At 47.3% G+C, this 19,207-nt stretch overlaps 2 protein-coding genes across 2 annotated transcripts; both read left to right on the forward strand.

Moving 5' to 3' along the window:
* The first annotated feature begins 4 nt into the window (after positions 1-4).
* On the forward strand, positions 5-9,695 carry tubgcp5 (tubulin, gamma complex associated protein 5). The gene is made up of 24 exons (XM_014333761.2): positions 5-113; positions 664-960; positions 1,035-1,088; positions 1,343-1,451; positions 1,992-2,088; positions 2,565-2,644; positions 3,922-4,057; positions 4,268-4,385; positions 4,570-4,659; positions 4,764-4,857; positions 4,939-5,191; positions 5,314-5,516; positions 5,599-5,714; positions 5,796-6,064; positions 6,256-6,454; positions 6,742-6,930; positions 7,014-7,196; positions 7,273-7,357; positions 7,442-7,562; positions 7,642-7,793; positions 8,129-8,254; positions 8,640-8,722; positions 8,827-8,927; positions 9,493-9,695. Exons 2-24 carry the CDS (start codon positions 827-829, stop codon positions 9,537-9,539), a joined length of 3,039 nt encoding a protein of 1,012 aa, XP_014189247.1. The 5' UTR covers positions 5-113; positions 664-826; the 3' UTR covers positions 9,540-9,695.
* Positions 9,696-12,350: 2,655 nt separating this feature from the next.
* On the forward strand, positions 12,351-19,014 carry dbt (dihydrolipoamide branched chain transacylase E2). Its single transcript, XM_005922947.3, has 11 exons — positions 12,351-12,450; positions 13,430-13,559; positions 13,776-13,851; positions 14,506-14,687; positions 14,764-14,891; positions 14,976-15,216; positions 15,312-15,478; positions 15,563-15,640; positions 15,726-15,917; positions 16,008-16,079; positions 16,732-19,014. The coding sequence occupies exons 1-11, from the start codon at positions 12,403-12,405 to the stop codon at positions 16,897-16,899; spliced, it is 1,482 nt and encodes a 493-aa protein (XP_005923009.1). The 5' UTR covers positions 12,351-12,402; the 3' UTR covers positions 16,900-19,014.
* The last annotated feature ends 193 nt before the right edge of the window (positions 19,015-19,207 follow it).

Genomic DNA, 19,207 nt, shown 5'->3' on the forward strand with positions numbered 1-19,207 from the left:
TTTAAGCTAATAGCATAGCTCATGAGTTCACAGAGGGCACTAGCGAGTCTATAGCTGTAGAACAAAACTGCTATGAACCTTTTTCTTCTGGAAACATAGAGTGTTAAGAATGTGTAAGTATTCAAATATAGAGAAATCAATACAGTCAAATCAAAAGTTATTTACAGGCTTTTATTTTCGTAAAATCTTCTATTGTACATATGTGAGCATGACCTGAGCATCTGCAGAGAATCATGACCATCACCACGGGGGCTTTTGACTGCGCTCCTCACCTGGTTAAAAGGCGATATCAAGATAGCGCGTCCTCTCGTTGACCCGTGCGAGCATTATCCGGGTCACTGCAAGAACTAAACCATGGACTTGCTGTCTAGAAGCATCTTCACGTACTCATTTTAGTCCTTTAACGTATTTCAGTGCTTTTTGTTTACTAGTGCCCGTGCGGCCTCTGCTGCTCATACGGATGCATTACCGCCATTTTCCTACGTAGATTCACAGAAAGTGAAATATTCAGTTTTTGTCATTTTTTGTACCGACTGAGAAACGAGGTTTAACTACTTTAAAACAGTAAAAAATAAAAACGGTAACTTATTTGAATTGTTTTTGCGCATGCTCAGTGCTACTTGTTTGTTATGGAGGTGGGGCTAACACTGCGCGGTCCTGTAGGAATCAATGGAGGAGACAGCCATTTGTCTATAATGGCGCATTTAAGACATCTCCGGCGCTGTTAGCCTGTTCGCGGGTGGAAACCGCGGGCTGGAAGCAGACCGACAGGCCGCTTCGATCTGTGCCCGTTCACGGGGACTGCAGCCCGGCTGACAGCGTCAACATGGCGCACTGGAGCACCTTCGAAAAGGAGAGTGAGAGAGAGACGAAGCGGCTGATCAGGTGTCTCAGCGGGATCGAGGATGAGGAGGACCAAAACTTCCAGCTGGCGCTCAAATTCGCCTGGTCCAACTTTAAGTGAGTTTTTACGGGTGTGCGGGGGAGCAGGCTGCTGCACACAGCGTCCTAACATCCGCCTCGTGTCTCCTCAGGTTTCATCGATATCTGGACACAGACAGCCACAAAGTGGAGCGCAGTGTCAGCGGGTGAGTGACTCCTTCAAAACAGTGAAGTCTGAGCAAACTAAACATGTGTATGTTCTCCTTCAGGGCTCTGCATGTCCTCCTGTCCCAGAATCCTCCCCTGTCACTGCACCCCTCTGCTTGTCCCCCTTCGCTACATCCACCAACCTCCCCTGAGTTCTTCTTCTCCTCCTCCTGCCTGGCAGCTCCATCGTCATCCTCCGCTCTTCGTCTCCAGCTAACGTTATGGTATAGTGACAGTCTGCCCTGTTTTCCAGAATCTACGAGAAGCTCGTGGTGCACTCGGACCTACAGAAAGCAGAAAGCTGGATGAGACTGACTGAAGAATTCCTGAACTCACCTTTACCGAACACAGATGGGGAAAAGGTAGCGCACAGCTGTTTTCTGCTCTATCACAGACGGATAGCGATCAATACTCATGTGCGACACCAGTCAGTGTTGGCATGCTGCATCATATTCTAGCATGAAACTTGTGAACGAAAGTCAGAGGGGATTTTGGATGGATGAAGGTAATAAGTGTAAACTTGCAATCAATAAACAATCACATTAGTCTTTTCAAGTCAAGTAGCTTTATTGTCATTCCCACCATGCGTCGTCGTACAGTACACAGTGAAGCTAGACAGCATTCCTCCAAGACCATGGTGCTACATATATCAGACAATCAACACAAGACTACATAAAGTGTGCAAGAAACCAAAACAAAGACAGAACGATACAGACACAGCAGTGCAAGAGAAAAGTGCACAGTAATAAAGTGTGCGCTAGTTTTCTGACAGATGACGCAGCCCTAATGGGTCAGTAACACATGTTACACACACAGTTTTCTGGTGTGTCGGGCTCGAACATTGAAACATGACTGCAATGATGTGAGAATATCTCAGTGAAACGTGATCTGTGTTTCCTCAGACCGATGCACACTACAGCATACTGTCACTGCTGCTCTGCCTGTCGGGATCCCCCTCAAACACAGACTTCACAGAGCGACCCAGGCTGAAGGAGGCCGGTGAGAACCGCATAGTTCCCTTTATCTGTGACCAACGTGTCAACACATTCTGAATTCATTAATTCTGCTTTTCTCAGGTTGGAGTTGGAAACACAAACGGTACAAACAGAACGTTTTTCACATATTCTTCCAAAGCGGTTTTTTTTCTCTCATTAAAAGTAGAACTTTTTAAACCAAAGCTTTGTTTTAGTGAATCCCACATTACAGATGCTAATGATGCTTTGACACCAGGATCAGATGAACAGATTCCAGTGACGTCGTCACAGTCGCGCCCATGTTTCTGTTTCAGAGTCAGATCGAAAGCTTCAGCAGCAGGAAATCTGCCCACCGTGTTTCACTGCACAACATCAGTGCAGTGATTATAAGTGCACTTCATGTCAAAGGCCAAATGATTTGTTTCCAGATAACCTTAGCACTTATCCTTGAAGGCTAAAAATCACACAGTTTATGTTAATCTTTCAGTCTTATGTCTGCAGAACCGGAGGACAAGTTTGACTGGGCTAAATATCTGATGGAGGGCGAGGATGCAGACATGGGGCCGTACCCAGACACACCTGTGAGTCACCGAGCCCACCTTTATGAATGCAGAGCTGTTTCTGATTCTCTGAGCAAAAACCCGCTGACAACGGGTTTTTGCTCAGGGTGATCTGGTGCAACTGTGGTGTGGTGCAACATGAACACCACACCACAGTCACATGACTTTAACATCATCACTAACCTGTGTTCACAGGCAGAAAAACAAAACTCATTTCTGACCCACAAGTACAAACCCAGAAAAGCTCCAACAAAGTCAGACGCTAAAAAAACCTAAAGAAAGTCACATTTTCTTCACTGTAGAACAGAAAAGGCTGTTTTGAATCAAACGTGAACTTGTGTTGAATCTGACGGCAGCGTCACGTCTGTAAAGTAGGACAGGTCTGTGCTTCCTCTCTGACATCAGTCTGTGATGGTCTGTGAACTGAGGACAGCGGCTGGTCTGATTGAGGATTCCAGCTGCTCGGCAGTCCCGGCTGTGTTTCATCCTGTTTCACAACGCTCTAGATGTTGTCGGCCAGTCAGAGGTCTGAACTGCAGGTGGGCCAGACTCTTCTCCTCTGAAGCCATGCTGATGATTCTGACCTGAGATCAGTTTCTGCTTTGCCTTGGTCCATTTTAAAGAGGAGCCGGCGCTGTTTCTCGATCATGGTTACACGTGGCTTCGTGTCAGTATGACGAAGCTGTAACCAGCATGTGTGGATGGCACGCCGAGCTGCTCGCAGACGCTGGTTTATGGAAATATTCCTGAGCCGTGCACAGATTTATCACAGAGCAGTGTTTCTGCTGAAGGTTACAGTCATCAGCCTGTGCACAGAGAGCACACTCAGATCCTCCGAGTGTGCTGATGATGTCATGTTGTGTAGATGATGAGATGTTCACAGCGTGGACTGTGATTCTTAAATAGGTTGGTGAACCTCTGAGAAGCTCCGCCTCTCTGAGATGATCTTTTTCTACCTGATCACGTGACCGACCTGCTGCCAGCTCACCTTTGATCTTCTCTTTAGCATCGCTGACTTTCACACGCTTTTGTTGCTCCGTCCCATATTTTAGGGTGTCGCTGTCGCCAAATTCCCCATGAGCTCAGATTTGTCACGAAGCAGTAAAATGTCTCATTTTGAGTATTTACTGTGTTTTCTGTGTTCTATTGTGGATAAAATATGAGTTTATGGGATTTGCAGATCATTGCATTCTGCTTTTATATATTTTAGGAAGTGTCCTGGTTTGTATTATACTGAGCACAGTACCTACAGGCGTATTACAGGTAAGCTGTGCCCATCAGTGTTTCCTGTTCCATAGGAGTGGTCTGAGGAGGAGAGCGAGGATGATGACAGTCAGCAGCCAATCAGCAGGGAGGACTCTGGGATCCAGCTGGACAGGACGCCTCAGGAGGACCAGGACAACGCCAACAAAACCGTTCCAGTCACGTGGACAGGTGCGAAGCAGTCACACAGCAGAAGGTGCAGGTCTTTACAACGTTTCCACCAAATGAGAGGAAGGAGCTTCTGGTTTGTTTCCTGTTCAGTCACAAAAGCTGAACAAAAAACGTTGATGTCACTACCCAGAATGCGCTGCAGTGTAAGCGACTCGGACATGGAGGGTGTTTTATTGTCACACTGAACCTTTTCCCCATGTTTCCTCTCAGTGGGGGAGCCTGACGCTAGGGCCTGGCTGGAGCAGCATCTGGTGACCCCGTACTGGGCATCGCATGCACCTCGTTTTCCCCACAGCCTGCATCTGCACTCCAACCTCCTCAATGTGTGGTGAGCTCATCCTCAATGATAGTTAAAAATTAATATACAGCGTCCTACCTGTGGGGAGAACATTTGGACATGGAACCCCCCCCCCAGGGGAAGAGCTGGGAGAGGGATGCCTGGGTGCAGTTGGGGGAGGAGCTATAGTTTGAAATTAGAGTATTTGGTGCTGATGCTGCATTTGTCCCCTCAGGGATCAGCACCTGTATAACACGGATCCGCTGTACCTGCCAGAAGAGAAGGCCTTCGTCACAGAGACGCAAGTAATTCGAGAAACGCTGTGGTAAGAGATGACGACAGTCGCCTGCAGGTCGCCACACACCGAGATCAGGTTTGTGTTGAGGGTGGGTTCAGGGTCCTGCTGACTGTGTGAGTTTCTTCCTGCAGGCTTCTCTCTGGGGTCAAGAAACACTTCATATTCCAGCAGCACGACGGAAAGGTGTCAGTCAGAAGTAATGTGGTGGTGACTCATCTGACCGGCGTGAGTTCACATCTGACGGAGGTCACTGAGCACGTGCAATGCGAGCTGTAGTGAAAAGTGTTTTTCTCCTCTGTGCTGCAGAACTGCCTGCGCTCTGTCCTCGAGCACATCGCCATCTATGGTCAGGCTGTGTTCAGGCTGCAGAGGTTCATCGACGAGGTGACAGGCCACAGCTCGGAGCCGGGCCCGCCGGGCACCGCGTCCACCTACGGCTCTAAGAAGGCCTCCGAACCTCCCTTCAGGACCTACCAGGCCTTCGTGTGGGCACTCAACAAGTACTTCACAAGTTTCAAGGAGGAGCTTACCACGATTGAGAGGGAGCTCATATGCAACGGTAAGTCCAAGCTTGTTTAGGGATCACTGAGGCTTCCTGTTTCCGTGCTGGTTTTCTTGTTCTGTCATCCTGAGCCCGGCCGCCTTCGTTTGATTCCCAATCTGCGCCGTGTCTGTTTGCAGATGAGACAGTGACTCTGTCTGCAGTGCTGGAGCGGCTCAGCCCTCACCTGGCTCAGATCAAAGTGCTGCACAGGGTCTTTTGCACGGGTGTCGCCGAAGTGCCGCCCGCCACCCCCAACGTTGTGCGGGCTTCCCACCTGCTCAACACCCTCTATAAGGCCATCATCGAGTATGACAGCGTCGGCGAGGCATCGGAGCAGGCAGTGAGCACTCGTCGTGGGATACTGTGACATGGGAGCGATTTAGTGGAAGGAAACAAACGCATCTGCTCTCTCTGTCTGCCAGGTGGCGTTGTTGTTCTCCCTGTGGACGGAGACGGTCCGGCCGTATTTGGAGATCGTAGACGAGTGGATCGTTCACGGCCATCTGTTTGACCCTGCCAGAGAATTCATCATCCAGAGGTGCGCTGCAGAAACCGTGTGTGTGCGTGTGATGTGACTTCAGCAGCGTTTTGTGGGCTGAGTTTCTTTCTCCCGCTGCAGGAACAAAGACGTGCCCGTGAATCACAGGGACTTCTGGTACGCCACCTACACGCTGTACAGCGTATCGGAGACGGTGGACAGTGAGGAGAAGCTGAATGACGCGGCCAGCGGGAGCTCCGGGGGGGATCAGGCCTCGGGGGGCAGACAGCTCACCATGGTGTCCTTCCTTAAACCTGTCCTCAAGCAGATTATCATGGCCGGGAAGTCCATGCAGCTGCTCAAGAATCTGGACTGCAAGGAGGCAGAGAAGTCGCAGCGAGCCTCCAGAGGTCAGTGCTTCGTTCTGTCTGTTTGTTTCAGTAGAGGAAGGCGCTGCATTGACCGGGTCAACACAAACCACAGATGGGGTTTTCTATGCTTCTGCTCTCCCGGATGTCTTCAGAGTTTGTTGAGTGCCATGCCTCTGCCGATGAGCTGACCTCACTAACCTGGGCTGTCTGTCCTGGATGTTTGCTTGCAGACGCAGAGAGGAAGAGTCTGCACACGCTTTTTCTGGAGTCCGTGCAGTCGCGCCTCTGCAGCCGAGAGGAGTCCCCAGCGGATGGCATGACGGAGCAGCAATCCACAAGGAGGAGTCTGATCAAGATGCAGTCCATCATGGCGCGGCACCTCGAGATTGACGATGTCCATGACCCGCTGCTGGCCATCAATTTTGCCAGGTAATGCCAGAGTTCTTCTACAAGCCTCTGAGCAAATGTCCAGCGAGGATCAACAAAGTCTGGGATTCATCGCAGGATAAAGATGCAGATTGTCAGAAATGTAAGCTGTTCACGTCTTAGAAGAGTGGACAGCTCAGAGCTCAGAGTTTGTCTTTAGCTCTGAACGTGACAAACAAATTGTGATGTGAGATTTTCTGTTTTCTACTCCTTCGAGCTCTGCGCGGATACGAGCGAGATTTCTTTATTCCCGAGTCTGAGTGCGTTCTGTCTGCCCTCCTCTTCCTCAGACTGTACTTGGAGCAGAGCGACTTCCAGGAGTGTTTCTCCGGAGGGGATTTCAGCGTGGACCGCTCGTCCCAGTCGGTCACCTGCCAGACGTTTGAGCTCACACTGCGTTCCTGTCTCTACCCGCACATTGAGAGGAGGTACATTGAGTGCTGTGGGAACCTGATGAAGACTCTGACAAAAGACTACAGGTAAGCACGGCTCTTCAGCTACGCTTTTCCTGTTTCCAAAATCAGGGAAAGGGAAGCTTCTGAGCTCTGTGGCGTGTCTGCAGGTTGCTGGAATACCTTCAGGCGATGAGGAACTACTTCCTGCTGGAAGCTGGAGACACCATGTATGATTTTTACACGGCCATCTTTGACAAGGTGCAGGAGAAGGAGAGCTGGCAGCAGCCGTCGTTTCTGAACGTGCAGCTGCAAGAGGCGGTCGGACAGCGCTACCCGGAGGACAGCAGCAGGTACAGTGCACATTTGCTGTGACACAGTTCCTTATTTATGTTAGAATCAGTTTGATCAGGCGTCTCTGTTTCCCAGGCTGTCGGTGTTTCTGGAGCCCATCGACGCTTCCAGGAAAAAACAGCCTGTGAACAACCTGGAAGTCCTCACGCTGAGCTACAAGGTGAACACTGCAGTTTGTGCTTTGGTGTCTGTCGGTGCGTTGTTCAATCCGCCACCTGACGTTTCCTGGTACGTGTCTGCACAGGTTCCCTGGCCCGTGGACATTGTGATCAGCTCTGAGTGTCAGAAGATCTACAACCAAGTGTTCCTCCTCCTGCTGCAGATCAAATGGGCCAAGTACAGTCTGGACACGCTTCGATTCAGTGGTACGAGCTCCACGTGAAGCTGAAAACTGAAAATAAGCCCGTTTCAGTCATTTCTCTGATAAATGGTTGTTACTCGTAGGTTTTACAGACGTCACTAAGAAGCTGGAGGGCGCCACAGCCGAGGAGGTCAAGGTCAAAGAGCGCGTGAACCAGCAGATCCACAGGATGTGTCTGCTCAGGGTCAAACTGATGCACTTTGTCAACAGCCTTCACAACTACATCATGACGAGGGTGAGGCAAGCCACCAAACTGACCTCCTGCAAACAGGAAGTGCACCCATGACATTCAATTCACTTAATTTTTATTTGCACAGCACCAAATCACAACAGCAGTCACCACAAGGTGCTTTATATTGTAAGGTAGACCCTACAATCAAATATACAGAGAAAAACCCAACAATCCTATGACCCCCTATGACCATGCCAATTGTGACAGTGAGAAGGGAAAATTCCCTTTTAACAGGAAGAAACCTCCTGCAGAACCAGGCTCGGTGAGGATGAGGTCAGTCCTCACTGCATTCTCAGTTTGACCAACTCTGGCTCTTCATCTGCTTTGTGTCTCGGCAGATTCTGCACAGCACAGGACTCGAGTTTCAGCACCAAGTGCAGGAAGCCAAGGACTTGGACCAGCTCATCAAGATCCATTACAGATACCTGGCCACGATTCACGACCGTTGTCTGCTGAGGGAGAAGGTGAACTTTTATGATGGTGCCATCACCACCAGTCTGACTGCTGACGCAATCAGCTGTAAAGAAGGTTCCTGTTTGTTTGAGATGATGAAAAAGCGTTCGTTCGTTTAAGAACACGATGAGCAGCTTGAGGTGTTTCTCAGTTTTCCTGCTTTAGTACAAAAAATGCTGCTGCACCATCAGCACCGCTGCTTGTACTGACCTCACTGTAGTGTGTGATGGCGGGCAAGTAAATAAATTGGATCTGATAAGACAGTGATTCTTTATGTTTCCAGGAAAACTTGTAAGACACTGTACTGTGGGTGGGACCCAGAACCTTCAGTGGGCCGAATCTCACTTTGGCTCCCTGCTCAGACTCAACCTGTTTCTACATGTTGTCTTTTCTCAGGTCAGTTTTGTGAAGGAGGCGATAATGAAGGTTCTGAATCTCGTGCTCATCTTCTCGGACAGATGGCAGGCTGGAGCCTGGAAGTAAGAGTGATGCATCTATTCAGTGGTGTTGATGTGACAGTTGTGCGCATCCAGGTACACAGACGACACACCAGCTCTGCAGCTAAATGTTGTTTCTCTTTCAGGATCGAGTCCATCGATAAAATGGAATCTGATTTCAAAAACTGCCACATGTTCCTTGTGACGATCCTCAATAAGGCGGTGTGCCGGGGCTCCTTCCCTCACTGTGAGTCTGTCGTCTGGGTGATGATGTCATACGCAGTGATTGTGTACGGTGGTCCAAAGGTGCAGAACATCCAACTTGGAAAAGCTTAAATGTAAAATCGGTCAACGCTACGAGGCTGTCGGGATCCAGCTGCAGCGCTCTGTGTTTCCTCCATACAGAGTGTGTCCGCAGTTCAGAGGGGATCGACTTCATAACGAGATATCCGCACAACATTTTCAGCCTGAAAATGTCGTTACGAGGGCTCGAGCGTGTGCGGTTAAAGTCTTCCAAGGGCCAACAAAAGCCAACCTTCAGTTATTGACATCTGCATCAGCTCAGACTCAGGAACCACAAGTCTCCTGCAATCTGATCCTTCGAGGTCAATTTAACAGGATATGAAAGTAATAAATGAGAAATAGGATGTTTGTGCTGGTCATCCTGTCAGCACACAGGATTGAATGATTGAAAACCTTTCCAGTTAGTGAAATATGTGTTTGGCACCTCTGGGCCACCGTAGCTGTCCGGTGTGTTGTTGTATGCTGTGAGCAGAGAGGAGCTGATGACGTCTGTCTCTCTTGTTGTGCAGTGGAGTCTCTGGCGCTCTCTCTGATGGCGGGGTTCGAGCAGTGCTGACGAGCCGGACACGAGCACGCTCTGTGACGATATCATTGTCTGCTGAGACGGACTCAGACCGGCCTGATGCTTCGCCACAAATTTCATGAATGCTTGTATTTTAATATTAATAACGTCTGTGACGAGGCAGAATAAAGATGTGACAATATGTGCTGACATTTGACTCCGTTATTCACTTTACGTTGTGTAAAGGACCGTGACCCGACAGACTGGGTTTTTTAATTGATTTTGCACTCATGTACAACGTCCTAGTTCAGCACACACACACACAATCGCCAGCTGTCTGCATACTGTCCCACTTCAGTCTCCACCCTCACTTTACGAAGGGAGGAACCCCGTTAGTTTAATCATGTCCACCTGATTTATATATTTGTTCTGGTTAAACAAGGGTTAAGTTTCTCCGAGGGTTGATGAGCTCTGATGAGAGCCTATTGTTTTACTTCACTTCTCGCGTGTCAGCCAATCGGTGAAGCTCTTGGCAGCTCTTGTCCCTCCTTAGTACCACCTCCCAAGTTTTCAGTCGCTTGTTTCTACAGCCGAACAGAGCAGGCAGACTTTTTTTTTTTTTAGAACTTTATTTATAAACAACAGTATAACATACAAGGCACCATCATTAATCCGAATATGTAATATCCTCGGTTGAGCGTTACAACGAGAAAAGAGGAAGAAAAAAACTAAACAATAAACAATAAACACAAAGCCAAAAGAGTTAACAAAAAAGAAAGAACAGTCATTGAAGGATTTGAAACTAAAGGCAAAAATCAATATGAACAAAAAAGGGCAGTCATGATCATTAAATAGGGAGGTTTCTTTTTTAACATAGATTAAACTTGTTAAATAATACAACAAGTTTATGAGCTTTCTTGTTATTGACAAGTTTCAGCGATTTGGCCCAGAGTTTAAAGTCATTCAGACATCTGTTTATACATGGTTTAGCTTTAAAATATCTGCATTTGTGAATAAAATTGTTTTCCAGTAACAAAAACGTCCTAATCAACAAGTCAAAATCTGCATTCTCATCAAGTTTTCCAAATTTTATTACTGTCACCGTCAAATGTGGTAACTGAATTCTCTGTAGCCAGCTCCACATGTCAGTCCAGAAGGAGTGCACTGATTCACAAGTGATCTAGACTTTCAATATCATTTTCACAAAATGTGCAGGCGTTCACATCTAAGTTAAATTTCCGTCTTAAGAATTCATTGGTTGGATAAACCTCATTTATGATTTTAAAGTGAACCTCTTTTACTTTAGGGGAAAGAGGAAGTGAGATATACTTTCTTCTTATCGCCTTAACCTCCATGGTGTCAAATTCTTTAAGAATATAATTTATTTTAACCGGATTAGGGCAAATTTCATTTATCAAAATATTCTTGATCATCTTGTTTGTAAACCTGCTGTCACCAAATTCAACTCCGGCTATGCAGAGCTGTCTCAGTCCAGGAGAAATTTTAGAGTGCACAATATCTTAATTTATTGTTGATCTCAAAGGGACTGGGATGGCTTTTATTAGGGATTTATATCTCTTAGCAGTACATCTTACATCAAATTTCTCACAAAACGTCTCATGTTTTAATAAGACCCCATTCTTGTCCATAAAATGAGCTACAGCCCAAATCCCTTTAGATCTCCATTCATCCATGTACGCAGATTTCCTACACAGACGGATATACCTGTTGTTCCATATAGGGGTATTGTGAGGAGTAAAGTTATATTTATAGATTAATTTCCAGTAGAGAAGGACCTGCTGATGGAAAGCTGAGAGTTGAGCAGGCGGACTAAAACTTTGTTATCGAGGGCAGAGCGAAACCGGAAGGTTTACTGAGATGTGGCTTCACGTAAACGCTGACCATCCACTTGACAGCGGTCAGGTTTTTGTATGGGACGAATCCAAAGACCAGGTCAGCGATTCCAGAACCCAGAGTGTTCCAGTATTCACTGGATGGCGAGCCAACCCAAGATCCTAGGAGACGATATACATATACACGCACACTCATTTGCACATTGATGGACTACAATCCTCTACTGTACAAGTAGTACGGTAGGACAGACAATCACACACACACACTCCTCATTGGATGGACTCTAATGCAATACACCTGTTTGTCATGGGCCCCACTGGTACCATTTGGACTTAAAAGGACTAATTCTTTTACTTGTGCACAATTTTATTTTTATTCTATTTTTTTGCTACTTTGGGGGAAAATTTTATACTTGAAGTTCTGTTAAAACCTGTTGTAATACTGTGTTGTTTACAAAATTCTTTTAAAAGGCTTAACATCACTAAAGTACTTTTAAGCCAGTGTTTGTCTGATTTCTCTGCCATAGTAATAGTAGTAGTAGTAAAATAGTTTTTAATTTATTTCTTGCATATTTCTACAACTCCTATCAAGAACACATTCTGAGTGTGCGTGTACAATCTACCATTGTATATATTGTATTATCTTATTTATTTTGTATTTCTTGTCTTTATATTCTGGTATACTCTTTGTATTCTTCTACTATCTGTACCTGAGCTGTGGTAATGCACAAATTTCCCCGCCGCAGGATCAATAAAGTCTTATCTTATCTTACCTTATCTGGACAGGTGCACAAACGGCAGCTTGCCGATGTCATGATGCTGACCCGTCTTTAAATAAATAACAAATAATTTTATTATTAATAATGGATAAAAACTGTGGAACGTCTAAGGCTGTAAAAACCAGAAAAGGATTGATAAATTAATTTGTTGTTCATTAGCTCTCCTGATCACGGCGCCATCACACCTGTGTGACGTCTGAGAGCCCTGCTGGAAGCAGCAGAAGAAGAGAGGCCGGCGCTGCGCACTGATTGGCTGCAGAGAGGGGCGTGCGGCGGAGCACAGAGATGGCAGCGGTGACCAGAGGCTCTCTCGGCGCGTTCAGGCGGCTGCTGGTGAGCAAATACAAGCTTCGTGTTCTCCTCAAAGGCTCTGTAAGCGCTTAATGCTGACCTGCGGCTAATGCTAACGGACATGCGTGCGCAACGTCACCAAGCTCAGTGCATTAGCATAGCTAGCCAATGGGCTAGCTGATGCTAACCCTAATGGAATGAGACAGCCTCTGAGCTAGCATGCTGTGGCTAACATCTAACAACTGCGACTGCTTCCTGACGGTTAGGAGCTGTTTCCGGGTCAGGGTATGGGTCAGAACCAGAACCGGCTGTGTACGGGTTCTGACTCAGATCCGAGCTCAGTAATTTTCAGGGTTTGTCCTGCAGGTGAAACTTGCTTCACCTGCTGCCACCAGGACAGGTGTTTGTTCCAGACGTCAGGAGCAGATGTGGTTTCAAACGACGGAAACGACGTGGTTGACAGGTGGTCCTCCAGTGATGGGGATAACTTTCAAAGCGAACTTCCTGTCTTATTTAGTGAGAAGTGACATGGGAGTGAGTCAGCTTCGAGAAATTCAGAGGAAACCTGTAATAAGAAAACACCTGAGCAGGGTTTCTGTCAGCAGGTGACAGCCTGTAGGCCATTTCCCATCATCCCCCACTTCCTGAAAGTGTCAAAGTCAAGCTCAGCATTATTTTCAGTGACTAAATCAGTGTAAACTCACTCTGTTTACTCATTTTCATGCAGATGAGGAAACATAGATCTGGTGCTACGGTGTCAGAGGCATGTTGTTTTTTTTATTGCCTGTCATTTTTTCCTCTGTTAGGGTTACATCGCCACCTTGTTTAAAATAACACCTGTATGCATCTTTATTAGAACCTGAAGGAGTTTCATGTTTGAGTTTCAGAGTGCTGGTGCTGGTCTGACATTTAGGACCTGAAGGAAGTACCATCAGGCCCTGAATATCAGGGGGCGTGGCTTTGAAGCACCTGTGTGTTGGCTGGTCCAGGTGACCTCAGTTATCTGCTCTTTTCCCATCAGCTGAGTCAGCAGAGCCGCAGATCTTTCCAGCTGCAGAGCTTCAGATGTGACAGGACTCTGCAGCCAATAACCTTCAGATGTGACAGGAAGCTCCAGGTGTTCAGCTGCAGAGGGCTGCATGTCGCTGTGGGTAAGTCCAGACCGGCAGCACCTGAGTCCTGGCCTCTTCTGATCTCTCTACTATTGCCATGGAGATCTGTATCATGGTGAACTGTTCTGGGTTCTCAGCTGTGTGATGGACTCTGGGAGAATTGAGGCAGATCGCTCATGGTGGTGTACGCTGACCTCCATCAGCAGATTGTTTTGTCCCTCTCTGATAATGTCACTGTTTTGTTTTGTTCGGCAGTGAATCAAGGACCTATCGTGCAGTTCAAACTGTCTGACATCGGTGAGGGAATCATGGAGGTGACCGTCAAGGAGTGGTACGTGACCCCCCCCAAAAAATAAGAGTCCAACAGCTCAAGCACCCGTTTTTATTGTCATGACAAAATTTTGGTATTATTTTGTTTTTAAAATGAAGCAAACCTGAAACCCCAGAGTTTGTAAAAGAACAAACAAGTGAACATATGAAGCGATTAGGATGTACTACTTGTAACTTGTAACCTGTGATGAAGTATAGCTTGTTAACTCGTTACAGTCCAGTTTGTTCATGTAAATAGAGAGTCCTCTTCACACACTAAAGTTAAATATGGAGTTCAACAGGGTTCAGTGCTAGGACCAGTTCTGTTTACATTACACATGCTTCCCTTAGGTAGTATCATCAGAAGGCATAGCATCCATTTTCACTGCTATGCAGATGACACCCTGACAACTTTATCTATCCATTAGGCCAGATAACACACACCAATTAGTTAAACTGCAGGAATGTCAGGAAGACCTAAAGCCCTGGATGACCTCTAATTTTCTGAATTCAGATAAAACTGAGGTTATTGTACTTGGGACAGAAAATCTTAGAAATATGGCCTCCAATAACACTGTGAGGAACCTTCGAGTCATTTTTGACCAAGATATGTCCTTGTGCATATTCAGGTCGTGTGATTTAAAAGTGCATAAATAAAACTGGATTCCTCTGGCAGGTACGTAAAGGAAGGAGACAAAGTTTCTCAGTTTGACAGCATCTGTGAGGTTCAGAGCGACAAGGCATCGGTCACCATTACCAGCCGCTATGATGGGGTCATCAAAAAGCTCTACTACGATGTAGATGCCACGGCCTTTGTGGGAAAACCGCTGGTGGATATCGAAACAGAGTCTGGCTCAGGTGAGACATCAGCAGATCTTTGCTCGTCTGCCCGTCCAAGTTCACGGCTGAAAGTCTCACTGCTGTTATCCTTCAGAGGTGATCCAGGAGGAGGACGTGGTAGAGACGCCCGCCATGGCTCAAGAAGAACACACCCACCAGGAGATCAAAGGTCACAAGACGCAGGCCACGCCTGCAGTTAGACGCCTCGCCATCGAGAACAATGTAAGTGTGATTCCTATTTGTCCCCATCGGGTTGTCCCAGTCTGTCCCACTGTGTTCCCAGTTGAGGTGTCGCTTTGCCCTCAGATAAAGCTCAGTGAGGTGGTGGGGACTGGCAAAGATGGTCGGATCCTGAAGGAGGACATCCTGAACTTCCTGGCGAAGCAAACAGGAGCCATCTTGCCTCCAACACCTTTCCAGGAGATTCAGACTCCGCCCCCGGCTCCTGCTGCTGCCAAGCCTGTGAGCACTAAGGCGGCTGTGAAACCTCCACCCGCTACTCCTAAACCTGTCTTCACTGGCAAGGACGTGACGGAGCCCCTCAAAGGTCAGAGATTGCTGTCACACCCAAGTGTTACGCTGTTCACTGCGAGCCTTGCATGTCATCTCTTTTCTCTGTAAACATTCTGATTGGCTCTTCAGGTTTCCAGAAAGCGATGGTGAAGACGATGACTGTGGCGCTGAAGATTCCTCACTTCGGTTACTGTGACGAGGTTGATCTGAGTCGCCTGGTGGCTTTGAGGTCAGAGCTGAAACCTCTCGCCGAGAGTCGTGGTGTCAGACTGAGCTACATGCCCTTCTTCATCAAGGTTGGGGGTTAAGGCGCCATGCATGAGCTGCCGATCGATCCCATGTTTGGTATTGAAGTTAATGCTGTGCTCTCATTGGCTCAGGCTGCCTCCCTCGGTCTCCACCACTTCCCAATCCTCAATGCCTCGGTGGATGAGGACTGCCAGAACATCACCTACAAGGTAAGAGCACGCTCTGAGCCGGCTTTGCTTCCCTGGCTGCTCAGTGGCGTCATTAGTGCTGATGGTAGTGTTTCATGTGATTCAGGCGGCCCACAACATCGGCCTGGCAATGGACACAAGTCAGGGTCTGCTGGTTCCCAACGTGAAGAATGTCCAGCTGCTCAGCGTGTTAGAGATTGCCCTTGAGTTGAACCGCCTGCAGGTACTCGGAGCATCGGGTCAGCTGGGCACTGCCGACCTGATGGGGGGCACTTTCACGCTGTCCAACATTGGATCTGTGAGTCTGAAAACAACAGCGACACAAAATATCACAACAGTGCTGAGAGAAGCTGCACTGACCTCACTCTGCTTGCTGTGTTCTAACCAGATCGGAGGCACATACGCCAAGCCTGTGATCCTCCCACCCGAGGTCGCCATCGGCGCGCTAGGAAAGATCCAGGTGAGCCGTGGTCAGACCGAACACACAGCACAGACAGACTCAGGTGTGTTTTAGTTTACTATGAGAGGAAAAAGGGTGAATAGCACAAGATATCAAGGAGCGCAATAAAGAACAAGAAGATGGTCTAAAGTGTACCTCACCTTGACTCTGATTACCTGTTCTATTTCAATATCTTCAAGAATATAAAACATTTGACCTGGTTTGTAAAATATTAAATATGAATTTATAAAATAAATTCATATAAATATTTATAAATATTTTATAAATTATTTAAATCAGTGTCTTCAGGAGAATGATGTTCTCTGGCTTTCGGAGGAGGGTTTTGTTCCTCACTCTGAAAAATAAACTTATTTTGTTCAGAGGAAGGAAAACTTACTAAGGTGTGCTTGTGGTTTCTTCGTGAATCACAACAGGAAGTTAAACCGGACCGTCTGACTATCAGGTGACTGTTCAATCAGCTGGCAGGCTCTGAGCATGCTCAGATACCCACCTGATGTTCTTCTTTCTTCTGTGAAACCACAGGAGATGGTGCATGGACCATAATTCAGGAGTTTATCCATTCAGCTACGCTGTTACCTGCTGCTGAGGATGTGGCATTACAGAGCAGCTGTTTGTTTTTTAACACTTGCTGACTTCCTGTCTGTGTGTCCAGGTGCTGCCGAGGTTCGACGCTGCCGGTCAGGTGGTCCCAGCTCACATCATGAAGGTCAGCTGGTCAGCGGATCACCGCATTATCGACGGCGCCACCATGTGTCGCTTCTCCAACCTGTGGAGGGAGTACCTAGAGAACCCGGCCAGCATGGTGCTGGACCTCAAATAAACAGTTTCCCAATCAGCCCCGGGGAGGGCGGGACACCACGCTAACAGACCTCGCTGCTCCGCCTCCTTCTCCTCTCCCTGCCTTCACTTCCTGTTTCTGTCTGAGGCCTTAATGCCAACTGTCATTTCCTTGTTGCCTTTAAGCAAGGCACTGTGAGGAGAGGAGAAGGGGTCAGCCTATCAGAGGGCACACAAACACACAGTGTGAACTGGGGTCATGATTGTGGGTTCTGCAGGTCCAGTCTGGTGGAAATGACCAGAAACAGGAAGTGAGTTCCTGTCGAGTTCCTGTTCCTGCACTGGAGCCTCAGGAAATAAATCGAGACAATTTGCCTTTTTTAAAATTAATGCAGGCTACTGCGTTTTAATGCATTAAAATCACAGACTGTATATAAAAGATGGCTACCATGCTATCACCCAGCAGTTGGTGACACCTTAAATTGGGTTTTTAACAAATGCTCAACAAATGACAAGGGCAGAGCCTTATACCACGTGCATCAGCTGTGGTGTGATGCTAAAATTAGCAGAGAAAAAACAGCGGAGAGAATGCAGGTTTAAATTCTCTGTCCATCTTTTATATACAGTCAAATGCTGCAGAGCAGTTGTTGTCAGGTGTCCAGGTGAGATGCTCAAGTCTGAGATGAGCTGGAAGATGAGGGGAAACACCTGTAGCTGCACAGTGAGCGTGTCAGATGGTTTCACTCAGAGTTGAGAGCAGATTTAAATAAACTCATGTGATCGTGATGTCATCCACAGAATCTCACCTGCAGACACCTGATGTCCTGTCACTGTTAAATAATAATATTCATTTTCACTCTGTCTGAATTTCCTCCGCCAAGGCCCAGTTTTAACACGGGCTGTTCCATCTTGCCCACACGAAGCCCGACCCACCGGGTTCAGGTTAAACCTGCAGACTGCGTCCGCACGTACGCTTACCCTCAGAGGAGGTGACTCGATGGTTTGTAGCTGCCCTGAAACTCTAAAATCCTGAGCATTAAACTCCACATATTCATGTACTGTGAAGTCATGTGACCAAGCGTGATCGAAGCAAACGTTGCTGGATCGGATCGTGCTCGTGTCAGTTGGATCAGTCAGGCAAACTCATTGTCGGTCGGATGGTGATGGCAGTTTTCTCTGCTGCTGAGCAATCAGTGGTGTGCTCACATCATCGCGGCGGTTTGTGAGTAGAGCCTTGGTGTTTTTAGTTCATTTTGTCAATCTGGTTCTGTTTGATTATAAAATCCTCCTCACAGTCCCGCTCATGAGCCTTGACCACGTTTGAATTGTGACCAATGCAGGAAACTGTTGGTATCATGCCAGCGCACCAGTGGGAATGACAGTTATTGTCAGTGTGGAGGGGGGGTTTGTGTCCTTGGTCTGACACCATTAACCCTCTGAAGCTGCTGCTGTGGAGTTCTTCCTGTTGACCTGACTCCGTTATTTTTGCTCGTCGTATTTATTAGTGACTGTTACTGCAGACCGCACTGAGAGTCTGCCAGCTGTTAAACTCCATCTTCTCAGCATCTGGAGCATGGACACGGCAAATAATCTGAGATTAGAGTTGAAATTAAGGATTATGGTTCGTTTTAAATGTAAATGGTGTTATGTGGGATTTTCTTTCCCCTCCTCCTGCACAGCTTCACACTGCACTGGATCTTTTATTTCGGGAATTTCTTTGTGCTTTCAAAAATAGTAAGAATTTCTTTTGTTATATCAGGTTTATAAAGCTGAATTAGGTTAAATTCTCTTGGTAACGCCAGTCTGGACCTTCATTATGTGTCTCGGGCAGAAGTGCGCCGACTCTGGACATCAGAGCAGGAAGCTGGTTTCAATTAAACCTCGGCTATAACCTGATAACTATATCTGAGGTGATGGAGCCATGATGTAGCGCTGCAGAGCTGTTGGTCGGTCCTCCTGGACTTCCTCGCTGTCCTGGTGGCTGCTGGGTACAGAGCACGGTGTCGGGTTATGTTGGTGTCACGTCGTCTTCTTTTTGTTAGCGTCGTCGGTTTTAGCGACAGATGAAATGTAAACGTGTAAAAAGTGTTTTGTATGTTTGGGAGTGGGTCGGATTCAAAATGTGTGAAACTCAATAAAACCTCTGAATACAGCTGAACACGACTCGTGTGTGTGTGTGTGTGTGTGCGCGCGAGAGAGCCTATGTTGGGGGTGGGGGGTAACCCTCAGTAACCTGCAGCTCTGGTCCTGATCAGCTGATGGTATTTTTAGTGTGGGTCTGTCTCAGATGCAGTAACAGCCGGTCATATGACCGCATGTCTGTAATCTGTCATGTGATGTGTCACCTGAAG

This window comes from Haplochromis burtoni, unplaced genomic scaffold (assembly GCF_018398535.1).
Source record: "Haplochromis burtoni strain Fernald_Lab_line unplaced genomic scaffold, NCSU_Asbu1 Contig_61, whole genome shotgun sequence".
Lineage (NCBI taxonomy): Eukaryota > Metazoa > Chordata > Actinopteri > Cichliformes > Cichlidae > Haplochromis > Haplochromis burtoni.

Bases quoted from the DNA above. Each gene is read 5' to 3' on its own strand.
- tubgcp5 (XM_014333761.2), top strand. From the start codon at position 827: ATGGCGCACTGGAGCACCTTCGAAAAGGAGAGTGAGAGAGAGACGAAG. The intron at 2,089-2,564 runs GTGAGAACCGCA...TTATGTCTGCAG, and splicing joins ACCCAGGCTGAAGGAGGCCG to AACCGGAGGACAAGTTTGAC. The intron at 6,065-6,255 runs GTCAGTGCTTCG...GTTTGCTTGCAG, and splicing joins GTCGCAGCGAGCCTCCAGAG to ACGCAGAGAGGAAGAGTCTG.
- dbt (XM_005922947.3), top strand. From the start codon at position 12,403: ATGGCAGCGGTGACCAGAGGCTCTCTCGGCGCGTTCAGGCGGCTGCTG. The intron at 15,641-15,725 runs GTAAGAGCACGC...CATGTGATTCAG, and splicing joins GCCAGAACATCACCTACAAG to GCGGCCCACAACATCGGCCT. The intron at 16,080-16,731 runs GTGAGCCGTGGT...CTGTGTGTCCAG, and splicing joins GCGCGCTAGGAAAGATCCAG to GTGCTGCCGAGGTTCGACGC.